The sequence below is a fragment of the Zalophus californianus genome, chromosome 7 (genome assembly GCF_009762305.2).
Source record: "Zalophus californianus isolate mZalCal1 chromosome 7, mZalCal1.pri.v2, whole genome shotgun sequence".
Taxonomy (NCBI): Eukaryota; Metazoa; Chordata; class Mammalia; order Carnivora; family Otariidae; genus Zalophus; species Zalophus californianus.
This window is the reverse complement of record NC_045601.1, coordinates 71792422-71819227: the sequence shown is the minus strand read 5'-3', so window position 1 is coordinate 71819227 and position 26806 is coordinate 71792422. Positions and strand designations below refer to the sequence as shown.

The 26806-nt window shown below is 35.7% G+C and overlaps 1 protein-coding gene across 5 annotated transcripts in view; it reads left to right on the top strand.

Moving 5' to 3' along the window:
• Positions 1 to 26806, top strand: part of ZNF292 (zinc finger protein 292) — a 102404-nt gene that overhangs the window by 53811 nt on the left and 21787 nt on the right. For 3 of the 5 annotated variants that reach the window (XM_027603732.2, XM_035728607.1, XM_027603733.2), the window contains 3 exons: positions 11088 to 11290; positions 17506 to 17642; positions 19914 to 20055. In XM_027603732.2, coding sequence (XP_027459533.2) covers positions 11088 to 11290; positions 17506 to 17642; positions 19914 to 20055 — 482 coding nt within the window. Of the gene's footprint in view, positions 1 to 2063; positions 2165 to 11087; positions 11291 to 16973; positions 17035 to 17505; positions 17643 to 19913; positions 20056 to 26806 lie in introns of those variants that run through there. The other 2 variants (XM_027603735.2, XM_027603736.2) reach the window with 2 other exon arrangements.

Here is a 26806-nt window from a genome sequence, read left to right as displayed (position 1 = left end):
TTATTAACTAACTTCCATACTTTATTCAGATTTCCTTAGTTTTTACATAATGTCCTTTTTCTGTTCCAGGATCCCATCCAGGATACCACATTACATTTAGTCGTCATGTCTTCTTAGGCTCCTCTTGGCTGTGACAATTTTTCAGACTTTCCTTGTTTTTGATGACCTTGACAGTTTTGAGGAATACTGGTCAGGTATTTTGTAGAATGTCCCTTAATTGGGAGTTGTCTGATGTTGCTCTCATGATTAGAAATGGGCTTATGGATTTGGGGAGGAAGATCACAGAGGTAAAATGCCATTGTTATTACATCATATCAAGGGTACATACTATCCACATGACTTCTCATTGTTGATACTAATTTTGATCACCTGGCTGAGGTAGTGTGTTTGTCAGGTTTCTCCACTTTAAAGTTACTCTTTTTCTCCCTTTCCATACAGTACTCTTTGGAAGGAAGTTACTGCATGCAGCCCACAGTTAAGAGGTGGAAATTTAAGCTCCACCTCCTGAAGGGGGGCAGTATCTACACAGATTGTTGGAACGTACACAGATTTGTCTTTCCCCCATTTATTCAGTCAGTCATTTATATCAGTATGGACTAATGGATATTCATTTTATACTTTAGTCATAATCCAATACTATTTTATTTATTTTGTTAACTCAAATTGACCCAGCTTTGGCCATTGGGAACCCTCTGATTTCATTTCTGTGTCCCTTTGACATACCCCTGTCATTATGGATTATGTTTTTTATTTGAGGTACTTTCTTGCTTTCTGGCACTATAAGGTACTCCAGCTTATTTTACATATTTCCTGCCCCAGTCCTTGAATCAGCTGTTTTTCCAAGGAGGCCTTGTTTTTTCTTGGAGAACAGTAATAGAAACGAAGACCTGATAACTGGGTGTGTTTATTGCTACTGAAGTGACATTGCTTCTAGGGTGTCATTACTTCTAGGACCTCTCAGCAGACAAAGCAAGAAAATATATGTAGGTATACTAATCTGTGTGTAGACACATCAGTAAATATTTCCATATGTAACCAGCTGTATTTATATCAAACTACATAGGAGGGTTCATGCTGATGTCTTCCAATCATTCGAGTCTTGTTGCTTATCTGTAACCTCTCACTTCAACAGAATGTCCTATAATCATGCAGCCTTTTCAGACTGACCTCCTACCATTGGCCATCTGTATACTTAATTAATCAGTCTTAGTGTACATGTATAGTGGTTTCAGAATTGATAACTTATACCTCTGTGGAAAACAACTTTACTGATTAGAATACAATGCTTATGTACAATTTCTCTTGCCATTTTTCTTATAGACTCCACTCATCCAAAGTTAGTTAGGTGAGCACTTTATTTCCCTACCTCTTTCAGTGAAGTTCTTTCATAACATTTGTAATACAGTTAGATTTTTTAAATGTATTTATTTATTATTATTCTTTTTGCTGTATTCTTCATTTCATCCTGGGCTTCCTCAACCTCCAAAATAATTTTTTAAAATTTGCATACCTTAAGATTTCTTGTTTGTGCTGTAAAGTTCTCTAGGCTTTGGCAAATCCTTAGTACCATGTATCCACCATTACAGTATCATACAGATAGTTTTCACTGCCATAAAAAAATCAACTATCTTTACCCACTGAACCCTCTCCTGAACACCTGATAACTACTGATTTGTTTACCATCTCTATAGTTTTGCCTTTTCGAGATTGTCATAGAATTTTAGCCTTTTGGCTTAGCTTCTTTTACTTGGCAATATGCATTTAACATTCATCTATGTCTTGAATACCTTAGTGGCTCATTCCTTTTTATTGCTGAGTAGTATTCCATGATATTATGTGTGGTATCAATATACCAGTTTCTTCATTCACCTATTAAAAGACATCTTGTTTACTACCATTGCTCTTTATGATAAAGCTACTGTAAACGTTTGCATGTAAGTTTTTGGGTGGACATAAGTTTCACATGAGTTGGGTAAATATTAGGGGTAAGATTGCTAGATCATATGGGATGACTATGTTTTGCTTGTAAGAAACTGCCGAACTGTTTTCTAAAGTGGCTTTACCATTCTGTATTCTCACCAGCAGCAAATGAGAATTCCTGTTGCTCTAGACCCTCATTGGTAATTGGGATTACCTGTTTTGGGAATTGTAGCCATTCTAATAGGTGTGTAATAATACCACATTTTTGTTTCAATTAGCATTTCTGTAATGACATAAGATACCGAACATGTTTTTGTATGCATATTTGCCATCTGTATATCTTTGGTGAGGCGCATCCCTTTAGATTTTTTTTTCCCTACTTTTTAATCAGGTTTGTCTTCTTATTGTTAAGTTTTAACAGTTCTTGGTATATTTTGGATACAAGTTCTTTATCAGATATGAGTTTTGCAAGTAATGTTCTTTCAGTCTATGGCTCATCCTTTTTCTTAACAATGTCTTTCACAGAGCAGAAATTCAAAATTTTAATGAAGTCCAACTTATGAATTTTTTCTTTTGTGGATCATGTTTTTGGTGTTTTATCTAAAAGCTCATTACCACTATGTTAACTGTACTGAAATTAAAATGAAATAATATAAAAATAGCAATACATACATATGTACATACATACATACTCACTCATTACCAAACCTAGAGTTTTGTAGATTTCTCTCAAAGAAGTTTTATAGTTTCATATTTTACATTCGGGTCTTTGATACATATTGAGATAATTTTTGTGACAAGCATAACCTAATTTATGTTTAGTGAATCTCTCTCGGCTCTTAACACTCACATATCTTCTGAACAATCACAAGCCATGTTTTTAATATAATTAATTTTGAGACTTATTCAGGATTATATCTTTTGCTCAGCCCCATTTTGAAAATAACTTTTTCCTGTCTGTTTCCATTTGCTCCATTGTTCTGCCCTTTTAAATCTAAAGCTTATTAACAGAACCACCATTAGAGGAATTCTCCTTTTTCTCTGTCATCATAAATAATACATAGTTAAGCCCAAGTAGCAGTTTTTCCTCCAGAAGTTACCCACCTCTGCTAATTTGATTGTTCTCAACATTTTTGGTGAGCTAGGGGTCATCTTGGGTTCTAGCTTTAATAACATTTTGCATAGGTTACTACCAGGTCTCTAACACTAACGGTGCATGCATCATTGGTCCTGAGCCTGCTTTCCATTTTGTACATGTCATCATTTTACAGTCTAAACTCTTGAGAGAACACCCTATTACAGTCACACTGAATTCCTTCAAATCTGTCCCTTATACTTCTATATTGGGATAATTTGCAATTGCACAAATTACATTTCGTTAGCTTGCCAGTCCTTTCTTCAATCTTAAGCCCTGCAGTTCTCCCTCCCCCCACCCCCGGAACCCCTTATTTTTCAAAGGAAATTTCTAAAGCTTAAGCTTTACCACAGTACTTATAAATCCTTAAGAATTTTGTGAGAAAATAAGTCTTTATTTCAGTAATAAACGTTGCATTTGAAAGTGAAGGTGGAAAAATTGTTCCATTTTTATCAGATATTAGCATACATAAGATGTAATATTTTGAAGGGAGGGGAGATGGGAGGAGAGAGCAGGTGATAACTCATACTTTCCAGGTAAATAGGATGAGGTCAGATCTGATTGCATGCAGCTGCATTTAGTTTTGGATAGTAAATCTCCAGTTCCTTCACCCTGATACTTTTGGTATATTTTTCGTGTGTGTATATATAGTTTTATATGTGTATACAGAGAATGCCAGAAGAAGTGACTCTGAAAATTAGACTTAAATCTATTGACAGTTATTTTGTGTTAGGACATTTCTTACAGAAAGTCAATAAAAAGAGCACCTTAAAGACTATATTAAGTACTTTTAGAAATACAGTTGACCTAACTTGTTTCTCTTTGGTTTTGTTTCATTCTTTTTTCTTTTCTCTTCTCTTCTCTTTTCTTTCTGTCCCTGTTTCTTTCTTGTTTGATTTCCCTTTTTTTGCCTTATGTCCTTCTCTCTTCTGTGCCCTTAATTGACCTTGTCTTGGCATAAAAAATATGTGGAACACTTTAGATTTTATTTTTAAAAATCACTTCTAAATTAGACTGCCTTTTACTTATGTATAACCCTTAGATCCTTGAGGATCAGTGACTGGATAGAATTAAGCTGATAGAATTTAACTGTAGTAAGCCTATAAAAGTATTCACTCCCATTTTACACTGATGACATATTTGTATTTAACATTGATTATACTCTTATATAATTAAATATAAATGTAGTGACCTCCAAATTTTCATTTTTACTAAAAATGGTTTTAAAATACACTCATTGGTTTCTTGAAACATCTTGAAGCATTCTATTTTAATGAGTGTATTTTATAATAAAGTTACATGGATAAACATCAATTAAGTTCAGAACTCATAAGGAAATCTTACTTCACACGAAAATTTTCGTGTTGCATACTAACTGGGTTCATCTGTGGCATGGAACTTATTTTAGTCTTTAAAAATTCTTTTTTTTTTTTTAAGATTTTATTTATTTGAGAGAGTAAGAGAGCAGAAGTGGGGGGTGGGGAGGGGAGGCAGAAGCAGACTCCCTGCTGAGCAGGATCATGACCTGAGCTGAAGGCACATGCTTAACCAGCTGAGCCACCCAAGCACCCCTAGTCTTCAAAAATTCTGTTTTATAGCATCCATGTCAAAAAATCAGTTATGATCATAAAGCTTTACCATAGTCAGGTAATGAGCATAAAGTTTCAGATTTAATGAAAAAGCAAGCAGTGTGATTTAAGAAATTCTGAAATCTTTTAAGTAAAAAATTCTATTTCTTTTTTTTTTTTTTTAAGATTTTATTTATTTGAGAGAGAGAGAATGAGATAGAGAGCACGAGAGGGAAGAGGGTCAGAGGGAGAAGCAGACTCCCTGCTGAGCAGGGAGCCTGATGTGGGACTCGATCCGGCAGGATCATGACCTGAGCTGAAGGCAGTCGCTTAACCAACTGAGCCACCCAGGCGCCCAAAAATTCTATTTCTTATAAGTGTAACATATTCCCTCCAGAAAGGTGAGAGGTAGGGTGAAGATTAAGACTATCCCTAATTGGTAATTTGGACACTGAAATATAGATACCTAGAGCAGTGGTTCTCAGTCCTATCTATGCTTAAATTACCTAGAGAGTTTTAGACATTTCAGTGGTGTGGAGGCCTGCCTCTGACCAGAGTCTCTGGGTCTGAGTCCCAGGCGTCAGTACTTTTTAGAAGATCAGCATAATTGTGCAGCCATGGTTAAGAACCACTTACCTGCAGCTTGAAGTGTTGTGTTTTTTATTAAATTTCTAAATTTGGATATTTGTGACTAACAGTATTACATTGATTTTTTAAATGTATTTTTTATTGTGGTAAAAAAACACATAAGAAAATGTATCATTTAATCATTTTTAATTATATAGTTCAGGTAGTGTTAAGTATATTCATATTGTTGTAAACCATATCTCTAGAACTTTTCATCTTGCAAAACTAAAATTCTGTAACTTTTTTTTTAAGATTTTATTTATGTGAGAGAGTGTGCACGAGTGGTGGGAGGGGCAGAGGGAGGGGGGCCAGCAGATGCCCTGCTGAGCATGGAGCCTGACTCGGGGCTCAGTCTCAGGACCTGGAGATCATGACCTGAGCTGATGTCAGACGCTTAACTGACTGAGCCACCCAGTCTCCCCAACAATTTTTTTTTTTTTTAATTCTGTAACAATTCAATATCAACTCCCTCTACCACATCTCTCCCAGCCCCTGGTTAACCACCATTTTACTTTTGGTGTCTATGACTTTGATTACTTTAGTTACCTTTACAAGTAGAATCATATCATATTTACCTTTTTGTGATGGGCTTATTTCACTTGGTATAATGTTCTCAAGGATCATCCTTGTTGTAGCATATCCAGCATATCCCAGGATTTCTTCCTTTTTAAGAGTGAATAATATTCCATTGCATGGATATACCACATTTTGTTTATTCATCTGTTAGTGGGCATTGCGATTGCTTCCACTTCTTGGCTCTTGTGAGTAGTACTGCTATGAACATGGGGTTGCTTATGCATATCACTTGAAGACCCTCCTTTCAGTTCTTTTGTGTATATAACGAGAAGTGGAATAGCTGGATCATATGGTAGGTAGTTCTGTTTTTAACTTTGAGGAGCTTCCAGATTGTTTTCCATAGAAGTAGCACCATTTTACAGTCCCATCAATGGTGTACAAAGGTTCCAATTTCTCCACATCCTCACCAACACTTATTTTCTGGGTTTGTTGGTTTTTGTGGGTTGTTTTTTTTTTTTTATAGTAATTATTTTAATGGGTATTAGGTGATACCTCATTGTAGTTTTGATTTGCATTTCTCTGATGATTAGTTGGGTATCTTTTCATGTGTTTGTTGGACGTTTGTATATCATCTTTGGAGAAATGTCTCTCTTTGCCCACGTTATAATAGGATTATTTGATTTTTTATTGTTCAGTTATAAGAATTTTTTTATATATTCTGGATATTAATGCCTTATCAGATATATATTGCAAATATTTTCTTCCATTATATAGGTTGCCTTTTCACTCTGTTGATTCTTTTTGATGCATAAAAAAAATTAGGTTTGATGTAGTTGTAGTTACCTCTTTTGTTTTTGTTGTCTGTACCTTGGTGTTACATCCAATAAATCCTTGCCAAGTCCAGTGTCTTCAAGCTTATCCTCTTTGTTTTCTTCTAGGAGTTTTATAGTGTTGGGTCTTATATTTAGATCTTTAATCCATTTTGGATTAAATTTTTATATGGCATATGGTAAGTGTCCAACTCCGTTCTTTTTGCATGTGGACATGAGTTTTCCCAGCACCATTTGTTGAAGAGACTGTCCATTTCTCATTGAGTGATCTTGGCACTCTTGTTGAAGATCATTTGACCATATATGTGAAGGTTTGTTTCTGGCCTTTTTGCTCTATTGTATTGCCTATATGTCTGTCTTTATGCTAGTACCACACTGTTTTGATTACTGTAGCTTTACAAATTATTTTGAAGTGAGGAAGTATGACACTTGAAACTTTGTTCTTTTTCAAAATTGTTTTGGCTATTGGGAGTCCCTTGAGATTTCATATGAATTTTAGGATAAATTTTTCTCTCTCTGCAAAAAACATCATTGCGATTTGACAGGAATTATATTAAATTCTTAGATACTTTTGATAGCTGGACATCTTAACAATGTTAAGTCTTTGAATCCACAAACAGAGGGATCTTTCCATCTACTTGTGTCTTTAAGTCTTTCAGCCGTGTTTTGAAGATTTCAGGGTACAAGTCTTTCACCTTCTTGGTTAGGTTTATTCCTAAGTATTTTATTTTTTGTTGATACTGTAAATGGAATTGTTTTAATTTCCTTTTCAGGTTGTTCATTGTTAGTATATAAAATGCAACTTATTTTTGTATTTTAATTGTATCCTATAACTTGGCTAAAGTCATTTATTCTAATAGTTTTTTTGTGGAATCCTTAGGGTTGCCTCCATAAAAGATCATGTAATCTTGTAGTCAGATTATTTTACTTCTTCCTTTCCAATTTGGATGCCTTTTCTTTTTTTTTTTTCTTGCCCACATGCTAAATCGTTTTTAAGAGAAAATGCAAATTGTATTTTTTAAAAAGGAATAGTTGATGCAGATTCAGGTAGGCCACGGTGAAAAGTTTAGAATTTACTCTTTAAAGGCAAAGGGAAAGCATTGGAGTGTTTTAAGCTGGGAGAAGATGTGATGGTGTAAGAGTGGATGCAGAAGACTAGCAGAGTGCTACAAAGGAGTCTGATGGATTAATGAGGGCTGATAGGAGTGGATGAATGGCAGGAGTAGAGATGGAGAAAAATGAATGGGATGGAGTATTTAGGCATTAGAAGTGACAGAATTAGGTGGTGGATTGGATGTGTGGGTGAGAAGAAAGCACAAAGAGCATTTATAAGGCCACTGTTGGGTTCCTGGCTTGAGCATGACTAAGTGAATTGAGATAATACATATTGTGGTATAGAGATTTCTGTATGCAGAGTCTGAGATGCTTGCTAAATAGCTAGTTCAGAGATGCTACAGAGGTGATTGTGTGCAAATATGGCCATGGAAATACATGCCCAGTAAATAAGTTGACTCCACTTTGAAGGAAATCCAGAACCTAGTCAGTCTAAGCTTTGGTGCATAGGACGTGCTCATTTAATGTTTGTATAATGATTTATCACAAAAATTCAACTTATATATTGTAATATATTTAAAGTTAATTATCTTTAATATAGAAATTGTATTTTTTAATATTATGTAAGTGACATTCTGTGAGAAGCAGCCATTCTTAATTGAACTGGCTAAATATTGTTGATTTACATTATCATTTTATGTCATCCAGCTCTCTTGATAGGCTCGATTGTGGTAAAACCTGCTTTTCTGTTCAAGTCCATAAATACAGAGAAAATAGATTAAAAGGCTGCACACAAGTAAAATTAAAGATATTTTTATTTTTCTGGGATGTGGGAAAAGCAGGGTAGGGAATGAGATGTGATGTGACTAGCTATTCAAGGATAAATATAAAACTTTTTTCATAAGTCTGGCAAGCCCTAAAACAGGTAGTTTTTGATGTGGTATTATAACGCTGTAAGAAAAAGCATGTTCTGGATTGGAGAGAAGTAGAGAAAGATATTAAAGGAATGGGAAATGGAAAGCAGTGCAGGAGAAACGGAAAAAGGCCAGGGAGAGTAAGCATTTAGCAGGTTCTGAGTTGAGTATTAAAATGTAATCTATGGGGGCACCTGGGTGGCTCATTCATTAGGCGTATCCCTTTGGCTCAGGTCATGATCTCAGGGTCCTGGGATCGAGCCCCGCATTGGGCTCCCTGCTCAACGGAGGGCCTGCTTCTCCCTCTCCGACTCCCCCTGCTTGTGTTCCCTCTCTCGCTGTGTCTCTCTCTGTCAAATAAATAAATAAAATCTTTAAAAAAATAAATAAAATGTAATCTACTCTTGATCCATTTGAATCCTGAGCTTTCAGAATACATGAGTATTTTCCTTTAAAAGTTAATGCTACTTCACAGCTCTTTACTGGTATAAAGTGCCATTCTAATTAGAAGTAGACACATTTAATGTGAATTTGGCTTTCTCATCCCACGACTGTATTAAGCTGGAAGTCAAAAGACCCATTATTCTGGTCCTGGTTCTGTCATTAACTGGCTTTATGACCCTAGGTAGTTACTTTCTGTGAGCCTCAATTTACTCATCTGTCAAATGATGGAGCTACAGAAAATGATCTGTAAAGTCCCTTCTGCTCTAATATTCTATATTTCTTTGGAATCAATTTTGCCCTGAGTATGGCAGTGGTTTCCCATCATTAAAAAAAAAAAAAAAAAAAAATCCATGTTTTTGAAATTTTACAATATGAACATATTCTCCTATATATTGAATTAGCACAGAAATTATTTTGCACAATTTGTCATTCTAATTTATATGTTGCTATTTGAGATTTTTAGGGACTATTTGAGATTCTATTCAGTATCATCAGTTTTGTTAAATACTTGCCACCTTTAAATAATTTCTTTGCCACAATCCTCAGAATTTGTTGATTATGAGTTTTAGTGGGAGTATTTTAAGTAATTCCCAGACTTTTTATTGCTGGATTTTCCCTTTTGAGAGAATTATTGTATTAGGAAACTAAAGCTATTTTTTAAGTCTATGACTTATTTATAGTGAGAGCAACTTTTTTTTTTAAGTTTTCATTTAGAATCTTCCCTGATTTTGGTTTGGCAGCAAACTAAATGGTGAAAAGATACTTGCAATGTAATTGACCAAGTGGGATCATGTGATTAAAAAAAAGAAAAGTAATACCCTGTATATGTAAGACATATAGTCAGAGGCACCACAGAGTTAGTATTTATCTGTACTCAGTCTTTATACTTTTGGATTTAACATGGCAGGGAGTAGAATAGAATAGAGAGTGGCAGGTACAAAGGTCTAGACTTCAAAAAAAGGATGGAATTTCGGATCCTGTGTTAAAATGCATACGTGTTCATGGTTTGAATACTGAGGAGCCATGATTATAGTGTCTCGTAGAAGAATCTTCTCACAGTGGGATGCAGTGCAGGTAGATCTAAAAAATAAAAGCACTAGAGGGTCGTAGATATCTAAAGAAGGAAGAACATCTCTCATTCTCCATCTTTTAACCCACAAATTACTTACTAGACATATCTTCCAGTCTGTTCATAAGTAGAGGAATTGTGTGCTTTATTTAGAGTATTTAAAATTGTATTACTAAAAGCCTCCCAGAGGTTTCAGGCTAGCTATCACCAAGTAAACTTTTAAACATGTTTTCTCATTCTGATAAGAAAAATAGGGAAGAGTTTAAATTTGCACTTGTTAAAATTTAAAGTCTCCTTCACAAATACAAAAAAATAAAAAAATTTATTTGTAGTTGATCAAACAAGTGTTTGAAGATTTGAACAGAATAGAAATGTATTATGTGTATGTGGGTCTTAAGCAAATGTTGAGGTTTATCAGTTGATGTTTTAAAAATTACAAACCTACAGAAGTTTCAGTAGACTCCCCCTTATTTATTTTTCTGTAGATGTTTAATTTGTTCTAAAACATCTATTAAAGTAGACTTCGCCTTTGTAAAATTAAAAAATACATAATCAGTATTGAATACAATTTTAGTTGGATCTCATCTTCTAGACTATCCAGTGGTTACCAGTATAAGTGTGTAATGCCCCAGCACTGCAGATTTCCAGGGATGCTAACTTCTGATAGTCAAGAATAAATGCTGTGGGGAAAAGAATTTAGTGTAATTTTAATAGCTTGGACTATTAGAATTCGATGCAAAATTATTTTTGTCATAAAGAAGTTAATTTACCTCATTCTAAATGGTACTCTCAGGGGTAAAAATATTTAATGCAACTTTTAAAAGTTAGCAATATAATTTCCTTTTGCTTATGAAGTCAAGTATTTTATAGTGCCATGACAGTAATAGAAAATTGCAAAGCAAAAAAGAGTATTAGTTCCTGTGCTTTAAAAAAGATATTCCTTCTAAGTATTTGTATTGCAAATGAATTATTACCAAATGTTAATAATCTATTATGTCTTGTTTTTTAAAGTGAATGAATTTTTAGCTTTTGAGGGTCCCATCTTGTTGGATATGAGAATTAAACATCTAATCAAAACCAATCAGTTAAGTCAAGCAACTGCTCTAGCAAAGCTGTGTTCTGACCATCCAGAGATTGGTACAAAAGGTAGTTTTAAGCAAACTTACCTTGTTTGTCTTTGTACATCATCACCAAATGAAAAGTTAATCGAAGAGGTGAGTATGTTTTCTTTTGTTAGTAATTATTTTTAAAAGTGAGTATTTTTAAAAGTGAAGAAGTTAATTTTCAATTAGATTAGAATGTCTTTGATTTCTCTTAGAAAGTGAGGGACTGTTGTCAGTCTTAAATTTTAGTATGCTTTGGGGTAGTGATTCTAAGCAGCTTTCAGAGTTATATGTAAACTGATTTCACCTACCTTCTTTTTAAAATTGAATCTTTTTACTGCTCTGGTTAAATTATGGGAAGATGGAGGTGGCTTAACAATTTAGTAGGGTGTTTTTATATGTTAGCAGTTGGACCTTAACTTCAGTTTTACCTCCTGACTTCAAGATACTTGTAAATCTAACTGGCTAATTTAAGTAACTATAGAATTTATATGACTTCCTCCTAAAAATATGTTCTCTGTTTTACACACACACACACACACACACACACACACACACACACACACACACACACACACTGTATTCAAAAACAGAATGTATTCCTAGGGAGAAGTCATATATATATATAGCTGGTATCTATATATATATATATTAAGATCAAATTTTTATTTGCATATTTAATGTAAAATTTGATTTTCTGTGAGACATGATTTTTTTACTTCTAGTTTGGCATAAAGCATAGTATTCATGTATTTGTTTTATACTACAGAATTCTGAGATAGAATCATGGTCCAAATGGGAATTTGCATTTTGGAGGACTCGTAATTCCAAAATGAAGTTGGAGACAGGGTAGGAAAATTAAAAGTTGTTGATCAAGAAACAGGGAATATGTATTTAAATAATTTATATAAAGAAAACTATAATGTGTTGAACAGTTTTGATTGAGCATTTAATGCACACAGGTGTCTTGTATCTCTAATATAAGTATCCTTCAACCCCAGAGCAATAGAGAGAGAAGAAAATGACTGAAGGACACACTTAAAGATGTGTAACAGGAAGAATTGAGATACAAACCAAGACAATTAAGAGAGCTTGCATGATCAGCTGAGTAGACAGATACTGTAATCAGTCTGGAAGAAGGATAGCCTCAGACAAAAAGCTGAATGCCCACATGAGGTTAGAGTTTGTAATTATAGTGGTAATTGTATGATTTTTTTTTTTTTTTAAGAAAATGAAGAGGCAGATGGTAGCCTTGGACCAAGATTAGAAATAAGGTTGTTGTGGATGGTGAGGATAGTGAGAGTACTGGGAAGAGTGATGTCTGGCAATTCTTAGGCTGAATAGAATAGAGCTCAGGGCTGTAGCCTAGGAAATTATATCATTAGTTTAGACATACAGAAGACTGAAGTTTTCTTATTAGTTCAGAATAGCTATGTAGACAGTTAATTGACAGACATATAAAGTTTCTTGAGATAGCTTTTGAAATGTGTTTAACTGTTTTTCTAAAATTCTTAAATTATTGTGTTGCTGCTACATCTTATTTTTCAGCGCCATAGTAAAACTTTGATTATCAGTTCATTCCTTGCCCTTATGTCAGTCTGTCCATTCATCTATCCTCCCTTCATCCAATTTTTATTAAGTCAGTGATGTGTGCCATCTAAACACTGGGGGTTTAAATGTGAATTAAGGCATAAGTCTTGGCCTAAAGCGGCTTAGCTTCTAATAGGAAACTATCTGAACATAGGGTCATTAGGCAAAGTCCCTGTTTGAAGTTGAAGACTATGAATTTGTAATCCCCAGGAAAAATCTGTATTTCTTACTCTCTTGAATAATCAAAAGATCTTGCAGTACTGAACCTAAGTTCCCTTTTGGTTTAATTTTTCAGAGTTGAGTAGCAGCAGCCTAGCTTGCTCTGGGAGATCCTCAGGAAAATTCTGTGTGAGGGCCCCAGGTATCTCTGACGGCATATAAAATGATTTTTTTTCCTTCTTATATTAAGTAAGCAGAATTAAGGCATTCCATGTTTTTAAGCAGAGTTCACCGAAGGCTCTGTACCCTACCCCAGAAACAGCACTAGATCATGAAGTGCAGGACAGGACAGGATGTGTGGAAGTCTGCACATTCCTTGTTAAAAGTCTTCTTTTGCTTGGAAATTGTTTGGTTACTCTTTTATGTCCCTATTACAAATACATAGAAACTTTTTCTTCATTGTTCCATGTGAAGTGGGTTAAGATTGGCTGTCACCAAGGCCTGTATTATTTCTGCCCCAAGGGAAGGTAGTCACTTTGTTTGGAACAATTGCCCAAAGATATTACCCTCTTCAGAAGAGGTAGGCTCTCTCTCTCACACATTCATTTGCTTTTACCTGTCTGGTTCTTATAAGCATTTGAGTTCTTTACCCATTCCTTAGTGTATGGTAGGAAGAGATATTGGAAAGAATCAGCCATGGCCTGGATTCTGTGATCCTTTTGAGGAAATCCTTGTCCAGGGGAGCCAGTAGGCAAGGAATCTACTAGGATTTTCCCAGAATCGTTTCATTGTAATAGAAATAGCAGCTAGCCCTGGTAGATGGCCAAGGAATGGGGCTGAGAGAGGAGTGTTTATCTGGCTTCTCTGGAAGGAATAGCTTAGCCTGTATTCTTGGTATAGGTATAAAACAAATTGAGCAGTGTTTCAGTATTTTGGATCTATTTAGAGCCAGTATTTCTATTAGTTTTGTCATTAAAATAAACATAGAATTTTTTTAAAAAGTAAAATCCTCTCTAACCATCCCTTCCCCATTTAATATTCCCCCAAGTAATCATTCAGTTTGAAATTTAATATGTAACCTTTCTGATATTTTTCTGTGCACATACATATATTTTTTTTTATATGCTTCAAGCATACATATGCACACCCTGACCTGCTGGTCACTTTTTCCCCATTTATTATGGACATCCTTCCATATTGTTCCATATAAATCAACCTCATTCTTTCTCATGGCTGCATAATTCCATAGTTTGGATTTGTAATATTTTTAGTCAGACTAGGGGACATTTAAACGGTTTCCTTATTTATACATCCTTTCATTCTTGTCAGGGGTACACTAGTAGGACAGATTTCTGGAAGCAGAATTGCTGGATGAAGGAGTTTACACATTTTAAATTAATAGATAGAGCCATACTGTCATCCAAAAAAGATTATGCCAGTTTATACTCCCATAAACAGTATATGAAATTTCCTCTTTCCTAACACTGGAGATTGTTTTTTAAATTTTTGCTAGCCTGAGAGTTAAAAAATAGTAGCTCATGATTTGATTTTATGTTTTCTTAGTATGACAGGTTTACCATTTAGGTTTTGTTTGCTTTTTTTAAGATTTATTTATTTTAGAGAGAGAGCTAGTGGGAGGAGGGGCAGAAGGAGAGAATCTTTCAAGCAGACTCTCTGCCTAGTCTGAGCATGACAGAGTGGGCGGGGGGGGGGGCAGGGGCTCAATCCCACGACCCATGAGATCATGACCTGAGTCGAAACCAAGAGTCCAATGCTCAACCAATTGAGCCACACAGGTGCCCTCGAAGCTCTTTTTTAGTTGGAAAGCAATTTTATGTTGATAAGCAAGACTTCTTAAAAGTGCTTAGAGCCAATACATTTTGAAAGTACACTTGGCAATTGTATATAAAATATTGATGAAGTGTTCTGTATTTTTTGAATACCTGGCATAACGAGCCATATTAAGACATAAAAATCATTATTCACATTCTTGAAATGATTTTTCTGTTTTACAGAGGGAGTTAGCATAATATGTCTTTAATGTTGTTTTAACGAACACATCATTCTGATTTTGAAAATTTATTCACAGTTCCAGATTTCCTGGTGTTTAAATTTTTGCTCATTTTTCAAAGCAATAGAGAAAAAATGTCTAAAATATTATAGTCATTATTTAGGTATATACTGGTAATTCCTACTTTATGCTGCCTTGGATTTAAAAAAAATTCTTGTCATTGATAGCTCTATTTGATTTGTATTTCACTTTCATGGTTTGAATTCAACCATCCATTAGTTTAAATATGGTTTAATTTTCCCTGCCATTCTCTTTAGTGTTCTGTTTTTTCAAGAGGACCATCCAGTGGCAAACCAGGGAAATGAAAGCTATGAAGTACACACTAAAAATTGTTTTCCTAGTACACCTATAAAAAGTGAGGTTTTCTGTATAACTGAATATGAAAGGTGTTTCACTTGATATGTTGTATATATGTGAAATAAATATCTTGAGGCTATTTTACATACAAATATTTATGTATTTCTAATTATTAAGTGTAAGCTAATAATGTAGGTAATATCAATGGGAAAATAAGTTTCCTTATAAATAATGTATGCGTTTTGCATCATTTGAGCATTCAAGAAGAGTGGCTTAGGTTTTAGAAGAAAAACAACAAAAGATCAGATTCAAAACAAATCAGACTTTCAGGATAAAAGATTTTTTATTAAACCTAAACATGTAAAAAAAAATCAGTATTTAGCAATAAAGGGTTTCAGTATGCTTATGCATGGGGAATTCAGGAAAGAGCACGGACTTTGAAGCTGCACCTGGGTTAAAATCTTGATTGCCACTAATTAAGTAAGCATGTGACTTTGAGCAAGTTAACTTAACCTCTTTGAACCTTATCTCTAAAAAGTTAGTAGTAGTATCTACCAGGCAAGCTATTTGGTTAGCAATGCTATTTCTGAAGAAGCTGGCACTAATAATAAATAGTAGCTGCTATTATTGTTATTATTAACATGAAAAAATAAAACTTACGGGTTGACTTCTAACATTTGTCTACATGTGTGTATCAGGGTAATTGTTTAAAGTTAACACAGCTTGTAATAAAAGATAATGTGATGAAATTGAAAGAGCGTGTTTGATGTCAGACAAAATTTGATTTGTAGCTCTACCACTTAATTAACTGTTGCAACTTGGGCAAATTACATAATTTCTTTGAACCCCACATTCATTGTGTGTAAAATGTTAATGATAATACCTAGTAGGAAATTTATGATTAAATAATAAAATGTCTGATAATGCACTTAAATGTAGATATTTGAAAATGTTTAATTGTATGGTTATATATTGTTCAGCCCTTTTTTTTATTTGTTTAAGTGGAGTCTCTTAAAGATTTGTTAGAAAGTCAGATGGAGGAATAATGGAAAGAGCATCGCACCAGGGAATTCCAAGACTTAGGTTTCAGTCTTAACTCTGCCACTAATTTCATTATTCCTGTAAGAAATCATTGTTCAATACATAGACTCAGAGTTGGGTCTTTATAGTTTTCTAGCCCAACTTAATGTATAAAATGGAACCTCTGAATCTATCCTTAGGCAACCTTTATCCTCCTCAAAGATTATCCTCATTTAGTCACTTGTTCAGTCCTAAACACTTTACATTTTACACACACACACACACACACACACACACACTTTTCCTGTACTCAAAAGTTGATCAGGAGAGACAGAAGATCAACAAGGAGGGGCATGGTTATCTCTGTGGTACATGGGTGCCAGTGGTCTGTATTGGTCTTCGTTTTTTTTTTCCCCATTTGTCATTTATACCATGTTGGAATTAATCTTTTTGTGAAACGCCAGTGATTTGTGGTTGTATGCTGTTTGCTATATCCTTGTCTCACAGCAAATGCTTCTAGAGATCTGTTTATGTATTAAATGATTGTAATGTAGTAAATTTTAATTTTTCAAAAATAAGCAATAGATATACATGTATAATTAAATGAAGAAGTTGCCTTCATCTAGGTTATACTTATGCATGCATGACTGTTGACAGGCTTTGAGATGGAATGAATTTATATGAAAAGAAAAATAATGGAGATTTATAGAACACTGAGGTGAGCTTAATTTAAAGGTGGTATAACTACATAAAATGTTTCATAGTATACTTTTTTCCCCTCAGATGAATAGACACTTTATTAGTCTATATCCAGTAGACCTTTCTTTGCCTTTTTGCTGATGTTGATGATTTTTAAATTACCAGATAAAAGGGGGAAAATACAGCTTTTCTTTTTCAGTATCATAGACCTGATTAATGGGTAGAGGGTACTTATAATTAGCATTAGTCATTGCAAATAAGTAAATATTTGTAAAGTTCATGAAAATAGTTGGTTCTCTGACTTGAAGAAAGACTATTTCTTTACTGCAGCCCAGTAATGACAAACTATGAATTGACAGTATATGAGTCAATGAGGTTTTACTGATAAAAATGATCTGTAAATATCTAGTGAAGATTCTAAAGTATATTACTATATATCCTAATAATAAAACCATTTTATGGCATGTTTTCTATACCCTTTTTTCTGTAGATTTCAGAAGTTGATTGCAAAGATGCACTAGAAATGATTTGTAACTTAGAATCTGAGGGTGATGAAAAAAGTGCTCTTGTCTTATGTACTGCATTTTTATCACGTCAGCTCCAACAAGGAGATATGTACTGTGCTTGGTGAGTTGGTTTTATTTTGTAAAGAAAAGTTGTTAAATAAGAATACAAGATAGGTTGTGAGAATTCAGAGAGCTTAAGGATGTATTTTTTAATCCTTTAAAATCTTACCAAAACAAAAGCTTATTTTCAGATATTACATGCTGTGCAAACTGATTATCAAATAGTTCATATTATAACTTTAAAATTTTTTTATATTAAGGACAACTCCTTAGTATACCAGTAATGATTATATAATGATTAATAATGATCAGGAAATTTTTAGATGTTAGAAGATGAAAGAAAGGTTTATTTTGTCTAATGCCACAATTTTTTCAGAAATGTAAGCCATCTGTGATTGTGTATTTTTTTTCCTCTGCATTTTACATAGTTTTAACTACATAACTAGCTTAGTCATTCATGTATGGAAATACAGTTAACTTTCCATCTGTGAGATATCATTCTATTTCACTAACTTCTTGAGTGCATATTTCTTTATATGGTACATTTTCAAGTGTGCAGAGCCTGTTATATTCTTTTGGGAACATAGAACTAATAGAGATGTTGACTTCAACTGACTCAAAAAATCTTAAGATCAGCTGTCTTAAATTAATGTGTTAGCTAAAACTGGCAATTTATCTGGTCGGTGAACAGCATTATTAGTCTTCAGTGTTGGTAATATTGGAAACACAAAATTTAGTTTACAACATTCTGACATTTAAGAATTTTTACCAAATGACATATGACATACAAATCCCATGAATATGGGACAGGCAAGCTAAATAAATGTGTAAAGAAGAATAAAGTTCACTATTAGCAGTTATGAGTTTTGTTATGAAGGGAAAATCATATATGCAGTACACAGAGGATTGATATAAAAGGGTAGAAAGATTCTGAAGGGAGAATAAAAAGCATGCACTTACTGAGGAGAAGTAGATTTTCTATGTAACATAAATAGTAGTAGTGACTAAAAATTTAACTCTCACTCTGCTTTAAAAAAGTCATCAAAGGCAATCTATTATAAGCTCTTAAGTAGGAGGGCAAAAAAGAAATTTATGTTTAAGAAATGCTGTTTAATACAAGTACTTGAGAATGGATTGGGGTCTGAACAGTGAGGACAGAGTTGGGGGGAAGAAGTGGCAGAACAGAGTTAAGCTAGAAAAGTCAACCAGAAAACCAGTTAACAGTCCAGCTGGGAAGTTATGAAGGCTTCCTTCTGGATGTAGGATGGGTTGAAAAAATGTTGAAGGTAACAACAGTCTTTAGGATTATAGAAAGCAGAGGCTTATAGGGTCATTGATAATGATGCATTAAATTACAAAGATGGTGAACTGGAAAGAATGTTAATCATCTTTTTCATATATTAAGTTTCAGGTTTCAGAAGAGATCAAAGTGGAGAAGTCTTATAAAGAACTAGAGAGGTGAAAGTGGTCAAGACTGGAGAGACAGATTTTGAAGTCCTCAATATATAGGACTTAAAATCCAGTAAATGAGCAAGTTATTCAAGTGGGTGGTGAAAGGGCAGAGTTCCTAGGAGTGCATACTGAGGAAATAATACTAGGAAAGGCCTGTACTGAGGAGAATACTTGATGAAAAAAGTTGAAGCAAGGAAGAAGATTTTTGTGGAAATTAACCACGGAGGACAGAAGAGAAATAGGACGATAGGTAAAAGGGAGGAAAATTCATCATTTCAGTAGGATTATTTTCTGTGAAAAATACATTCTAATTGTATTTGAAATAAGTTTCAAAGTTCATTTTTCAAAGTGTCTTATTTCACCAATTGGACAGAAATTAGTTTCAGTTACTTTTGAGTTCTGTGTCATCATTGATTGTTAACATTCATCTAATAATAAATTTTAAATTTAATTGACCAATTAAATTGGTCAATTTTCAGTTTCAGGTAGAAGATAAAATTAAATGCTTTTAAAAATATGCCATTGATCTATATGTGCATTTTATATATACACACACATTTTGTACTTTATTAAATAAATTTCCGATGTGGCTCAGTTACCATTTGTATAACTTGTTTAAATGAGAGGTGCTTTACAAGTAACAAGCAGTGCTTCTCTCTGACATTGAAAAATATTAAAAGAATGATAAATCAAAATCTGATTTTATTTAGTCTCTAAAAAATTGAGAAATATTTTGTATTTTGTATCTAATTTAAATTTAATTTCCACATGTAAAATTGGAATCTAAAACCAGTTTTAATTTCAAATGTAATGACTGGACCAACATAGTCCATGATTATTATATTATGGCTCCAACTTATTTTTTATACTTTTTTTTTAGGGAACTCACTCTCTTTTGGAGTAAATTACAGCAAAGAGTAGAACCATCTATACAAGTGTACCTAGAAAGATGTCGGCAACTGTCTCTGTTAACCAAGACGGTATATCACATTTTCTTCCTGATTAAAGTTATTAATTCAGAGGTAAGAATAACCAAGCTATTTTTCTTAACTTAAGATAATATTAATTATCTTTAATAAAAAACTGTATTATTTTGGCACCTCTTCCAGTGACTTTTCTTATTTCATTTGGAGTTCTGAACATTGCTTTTCTTATTAGTCTTATAATAGGCATTTGGTACAGAAGAACTTAAAAATACAGATGAGAGCCAGGGGTTTGCTCTTGACCTAAAGAAAAGTATCATTCTACAATTTTTACTCCTAGGTGTTAACACTGTTTTGATAATTTCGCTTTGTAGAAATTTAGAAAGTATAAAGAGAAATAATAGAGATAGCTTCCTTTACTAGCAGTCTGGCAGATTACATTATCTAAAAATCCTTCTACACAATGCCCCAAAATACTTGATGAAATAAAATAAACATTTCTTTTGATGTATAGCAACTAAGATTGCAAGGGGATTAGGGGAAATCCATAGGCCCAAAATGAAGAGGAACTTAAAAGCTGGAGCAGAAAGCTTAAGCTGCTGCTGGGTCTCTCCTGATGGGTATTGGGATATGTTAAACTACTTGCAGTAACTAAGGGGTTTGCACATTGGGACAAGAGATAGCTTTATGGGGATAAAAGATAAGATTTTTGGGCCCTCTCAAGTTGGGGAGTTGCAGCTGAGCTCTCTGGCCCCCCGCCCCACCTGGGAAGTCCTAGAATTTCATTGAAAAAGTAGACCAAAAAAATACTACTTTTTAATATAGATAGATGATAGGGAAGCTTGTGCATGTCCTACTGGGCTGTGGGTCAGAGAAGGAAAAATGTTTCACTTAAGCAGTTGTAACCATAGGTCTACCCCTCACACAGATTTGGGGTCTAAATTTACCCTATTTAGGGGCGCCTGGGTGGCTCAGTCAAGCGGCTGCCTTCGGCTCAGGTCATGATCCCGGGGTCCTGGGATCGAGCCCCGCATCGGGCTCCCTGCTCGGCGGGGAGCGTGCTTCTCCCTCTCCCTCTGCCTCCCTCTCTGCCTACTTGTTCTCTCTCTGTCAAATAAATAAGTAAAATCTTAAAAAAAAATAAAAATATAAATAAATAAATTTACCCTATTTATATAGTCTAGAAATCCCCATGCCGAGTAAGTAATGTTTAAGAAGGTAAAGAGTGGAGTACTGGGCTGGTAACACCTGGCAGAATGCAGAACTTCTTTGGAGGGACGTATACTCAGTGCAGGATCCTCAGGTAAGGCTCCGCTTGAGATGAGTTCATGTCAGGAATTATGGAACATGAAACAGTTTCTCATGAGGAAATTTTGGCAGAGAAAAATAAGAATAGGATTAAATATACAAGGATAGACACTGTAAATTATGTATATTTAAATACATAGGGGCCCCTGGGTGGCTCCGTCGTTAAGCGTCTGCCTTCGGCTCAGGTCATGATCCCAGGGTCCTAGGATCAAGCCCCACATTGGGCTCCCTGCTCCACGGGAAGCCTGCTTCTCCCTCTCCCACTCCCCGTTTGTGTTCACTCTCTCGCTCTCTGTCAAATAAATAAAATATTAAAAAAAAAAAAATAAAGACATAAATAAATTTAACCGTCAAGATTTATACAGCAGGAGCGCCTGGGTGGCTCAGTCCGTTAAGCAGCTGCCTTTGGCTCTCAGTCATGATCCCAGGGTCCTGGGATTGAGCCCCATGTCGGGCTCCCTGCTCAGCGGGGAACCTGCTTCTCCCTCTCCCTCTGCCCTCCATCTGCTTGTGCTCTCTCTCTTTCTCTCTCAAATAAATAAAATCTTTTAAAAAAGATTTGTAAAGCATATGAAACAGACTGGCATGAATGAATTTCAGTAGAGAAATATTATTTGCCTAACACTTTAACACAATTATGGGAAGTTCTATAAAATACATATATTTAAAGATTTATTTATTTATTTGAGAGAGAGAGGAACAGCATGAGAGGGGAGAGGGTCAGAGTGAGAAGCAGGCTCCCCACTGAGCTGGGAGCCCGATGTGTGGGACTCGATCCAGGACTCTGGGATCATGACCTGAGCCAAAGGCAGTTGTCCAACCAACTGGGCCACCCAGGCTCCCCTAAAATACACATATTTAAAGACATAAAATAATTAAAGCATGAGAAAGACACTATGAAAGTGATCAAACAGATTTTAAAGTCAAAAGAACTTTTAGAAATATAGTCATTGAAATGAAAACACTTATTAATAAGTAGATTAAACAGATTAGATAACAAGTGAAGAGGAAAGTGATAAGCAGGGGTTGCATATGTGTTTCTAATTATCTCAATTGGAATCCACGTTTTACAGAATATTTTTAAGTTTTTTTATTTATTCATTTGAGACAGAAAGAGAGGGAGCAAGCATGAGCAGGGGAGAGAGGGAGAGGGAGGAAACAGACTCCTCACTGAGCCAGGGGCCTGACATGGGGCTCGATCCCAGGACCCTGGGATCATGACCCAAGCTGAAGGCAGCTGCTTAACGGACTGAGCCACCCAGGTGCCCCAAAATTAATTTACTTTCTAATAGTAACCCTTGTAGTATTAATGCAATTGGTTTCCATTTTAAATGTACCCAGAAGACATTTTCCAAAGTTGCTGCCATTGCATAGAATGGAGTGCCAAACAGTGTTTAGAAATCCTTAACAGGGATGCAGCATGAAAGAAGTATTTTTTTAAGATTCATTTACTTATTTGTGAGAGAAAGAGACACGAGTGGGGGAGGGGGGGCAGATGGAGAGGGAGAGAGAAAATCTCCATCACAGGACCCTGAGATCATGACCTGAGCCAAAATCAAGTCAGAAGCCTAATCGACTGAGCCACCCAGAAGCCCCAAGAAGTATTTTTTAATTCATCTGTAATTTTTTTTTTGAAAGAGACTGGAAGATACTCTCCTGTCCCCCTTTAAAAGTAACTTTTAAAATCTGTAGTTGGTCAGTAAATCTTACATATATCTTCACTTTTTCTCTTGAAATAATTTTTTTCTTTTTTTTAAGATTTTATTTATTTTTTTTATAATTTTTTATTGTTATATCACCATACATTACATCATTAGTTTTTGATGTAGTGTTCCATGATTCATTGTTTGTGCATAACACCAGTGCTCCACGCAGAATGTGCCCTCCTTAATACCCATCACCAGGCTAACCCATCCCCCCATCCCCCTTCCCTCTAGAACCCTCAGTTTGTTTTTCAGAGTCCATCGTCTCTAATGGTTCGTCTCCCCCTCCGACTTACTCCCCTTCATTCTTCCCCTATCTTCTTCTTTTTTTTTCTTAACATATATTGCATTATTTGTTTCAGACGTACAGATCCGTGATTCATCAGTCTTGTACAATTCAGTGCTCACCATAGCACATACCCTCCCCAATGTCTATCACCCAGCCACCCAATCCCTCCCACCCCCCACCACTCCAGCAACCCTCAGTTTGTTTCCTGAGATTAAGAATTCCTCATATCAGTGAGGTCATATGATACATGTCTTTCTCTGATTGACTTATTTCACTCAGCATAACACCTTCCAGTTCCATCCACGTTGTTGCAAATGGCAAGATCTCATTCCTTTTGATGGCTGCATAATATTCCATCGTGTATATATACCACATCTTTATCCATTCATCTGTCGATGGACATCTTGGCTCTTTCCACAGTTTGGCTATTGTGGACATTGCTGCTATAAACATTGGGGTGCACATACCCCTTCGGATCCCTACATTTGTATCTTTGTGGTAAATACCCAGTAGTGCAATTGCTGGATCGTATGGTAGCTCTAATTTCAACTGTTTGAGGAACCTCCATACTGTTTTCCAGAGTGGTTGCACCAGCTTGCATTCCCACCAGCAGTGTAGGAGGGTTCCCCTTTCTCCACATCCCCGCCAACATCTGTCGTTTCCTGATTTGTTAATTTTAAGATTTTATTTATTTATTTGACAGAGACACAGCGAGAGAGGGAACACAACCAGGGGGAGTGGGAGAGGGAGAAGCAGGCTTCCCGCTGAGCAGGGAGCCTGAGGCGGGGCTCAATCCCAGGACCCCGGGATCATGACCTGAGCTGAAGGCAGACGCTTAATGACTGAGCCACCCAGGTGCCCCTTGAAATAATTGCTTTTCAGGAGAATAGAATTTCTCTTTCAGGAGTAAAGAACAGGAGTGAATTCATCTGCTTTCTAGTTGTTTTTTTTTCTATCAACCTTGTTAATTCATTCTGATTTTTCATTTTATATATTGTGCTGTAGTTAAAATAATGAACTTAATAGTAAATTCCTTTAAAAATTACTGTGCAATTTTAAAATACAGGTTGTGGAAACAAACTGAGTGTTGCTGGAGTGGTGGGGGTTGGGAGGGATGGGGTGGCTGGGTGATAGACATTGGGTAGGGTATGTGCTATGGTCAGCGCTGTGAATTGTGCAAGACTGTTGAATCACAGATCTGTACTTCTGAAACAAATAATGCAACATATGTTAAGAAAAAAGAAAAAGAAGAAGATAGCAGGAGGAGAAGAATGAAGGGGAGTAAGTCAGAGGGGGAGACAAACCATGAGAGACAATGGACTCTGAAAAACAAACTTAGGGTTCTAGAGGGGAGGAGGGTAGGGGGATGGGTTAGCCTGGTGATGGGTATTAAAGAGGGCATGTACTGCACGGAGCACTGGGTGTTATGCACAAACAAAGAATCATGGAACACTACATCAAAAACTAATGGTGTAATATATGGTGATTAACATAACAATAAAAAATTAAAAAAAAATAAAATACAGGTTGTGCCACTGCTTTATGTCTAACTTGAAGAGCAGTATAGCAAAGTGGAAAGAGCTTGAAACTAGAAGCCAGACAGATTGGGTATAAATCTTGACTTTCTGTTGACCACCTGGTAACTCTAACCACTTTGTATTTCATTCCTTACTTCGATTAATCAAGGAGATTAGGTAAAAGTGACTCTCCTCCCTCAACCTTACACCCCTCTCACAAGGAGATTGTGTTGGAGAGGGAAAATCTTGGACAAGAGCTACACTTTCCATTATGGTAACCAGTAGCCACATTTTAGGTGCTCAATAGCTCTGGCTAGTGGCTAGTGACGTATTGAATAGCATAAAGAATACTTCTGTCATCACAGACAGTTCTGTTGAATAGTACCTTTCTGGAGAGACTTTGGGTTCAGAAGTAAAGTCCATAAAAGAGCAGTTAAAAGCATGAATAATAGCTTAGAAAGTTGGGCCAGGGGAGCTCACCTGTTCACAAGAGTGACTTGCAACTTGCTAATTAAGTACTCTGCCCCAAAAATCTTGTTTCCTATTGCATAAAATGTTTTTCCCTTTGTTTTTTACTTTCTGAAATCTGATCAGAGGTTTTATCTTTTTTTAAGATTTTATTTATTTATTTATTTGAGAGAGAGCGTGCACAAGAGAGAGCACAAGCGGTGGAGAGGGAGAAGCAGGCTTCCCATCGAGCAGGGAGCGTGATGCGGGGCTTCATCCTAGGATCCTGGGATCATGACGAGCTGAAGGCCAGCCACTTAACCAGCTGAGCCACCCAGGTGCCCCTAGAGGTTTTATCTTAAAACTAGAATCATAGGGGCGCCTGGGTGGTATCTCAGTTGGTTAGGCATCTGACTCTTGATCTCGGCTCCAGTCAGGATCTCAGTGAGAGCGAGCCCTGCTTTGGGGCTCAGTGGGGAGTCTACTTGAGATTCTTTCCCTGTGCCCCTACCCCCAGTGGCATGCATGCATCACACTCTCTCTCAAATAAATAAATATTTAAAAAACAACAAAAAGTAGAATCATAGATTATTATTGTATTAGGACTAAAAGAGACCTTAAAGTTATACTCTAGTAACTAGGTTCTAGTATAACTCCTTATTTTTCACATGATGTAATTTAGTCTCAAGGTTAGTGGTTTGGGTTAACTGGCAGCCCTCTTTCAGAATTCCAGGACCTATTGAAGACTATTGGCTGGTTATTCATGCTTTTTTCCTAGACCCTTGAAATTAAAAGTTGAAAAATACAGCCCTGCCCTTAAGGCTTTCATAGTCTACTAATGGAGACACACAAACAGTTGTAATATAGTATGGGTCTTTCAGTTTTGGTGGAGTGCTAAGACTCCTGTGAAAGCACATTGCTTAGCATAGTGCCTGGTATAAAGTAGTGCTGAATGAGTAAAAGAGGTGGGCATTCTAACCCACTTGTCTGTGTTGACTCTGAGGGGAAAGTGTTCCTAGTAATAGAAAAAGCATAGAAAGTGGTATAAAGAAAAAAACTTTTCTCCTCTTTTTACTACTCACTGAATACTTTGGGTCATCAAATGTGTGGGGATTTTCTCCACATCAAGCAGATCTGATTCTGTGGACACCAACTGGGTATCCTACAACTTAAATCTAGCACTGTTTACCTGGAGATAGCACAGTCCCATAAGACTGCCACACACACCCCCCTCTTCAGATGCTAATCACAAGTCCAGTTTGTCACCTGTGCTTCTGACCAACTGGCTAAAATCAAAAGTTCCTACAACCTCCTCCTCAGATTTGATTAATTTGCTAGAGTGTTCACAGAATTCAAGAAGATAGTTTACCTACTAGATTACTGGTTTTATGAAAGGATACAACTCAGGAAGAAGCAGATGGAAGATATGCATAGGGCAAGGAGCAATCTGCCTTCCCAGATCTCCACATGTTTACCAGTACAAAAGGTCCCTGAACCCCCCTTCTTTTTTGTTTTTATAGAGGCTTCATTACATAAGCATAATTGATTAAATCATCAGCCACCATTGGCGATTGATTCAGACCCCA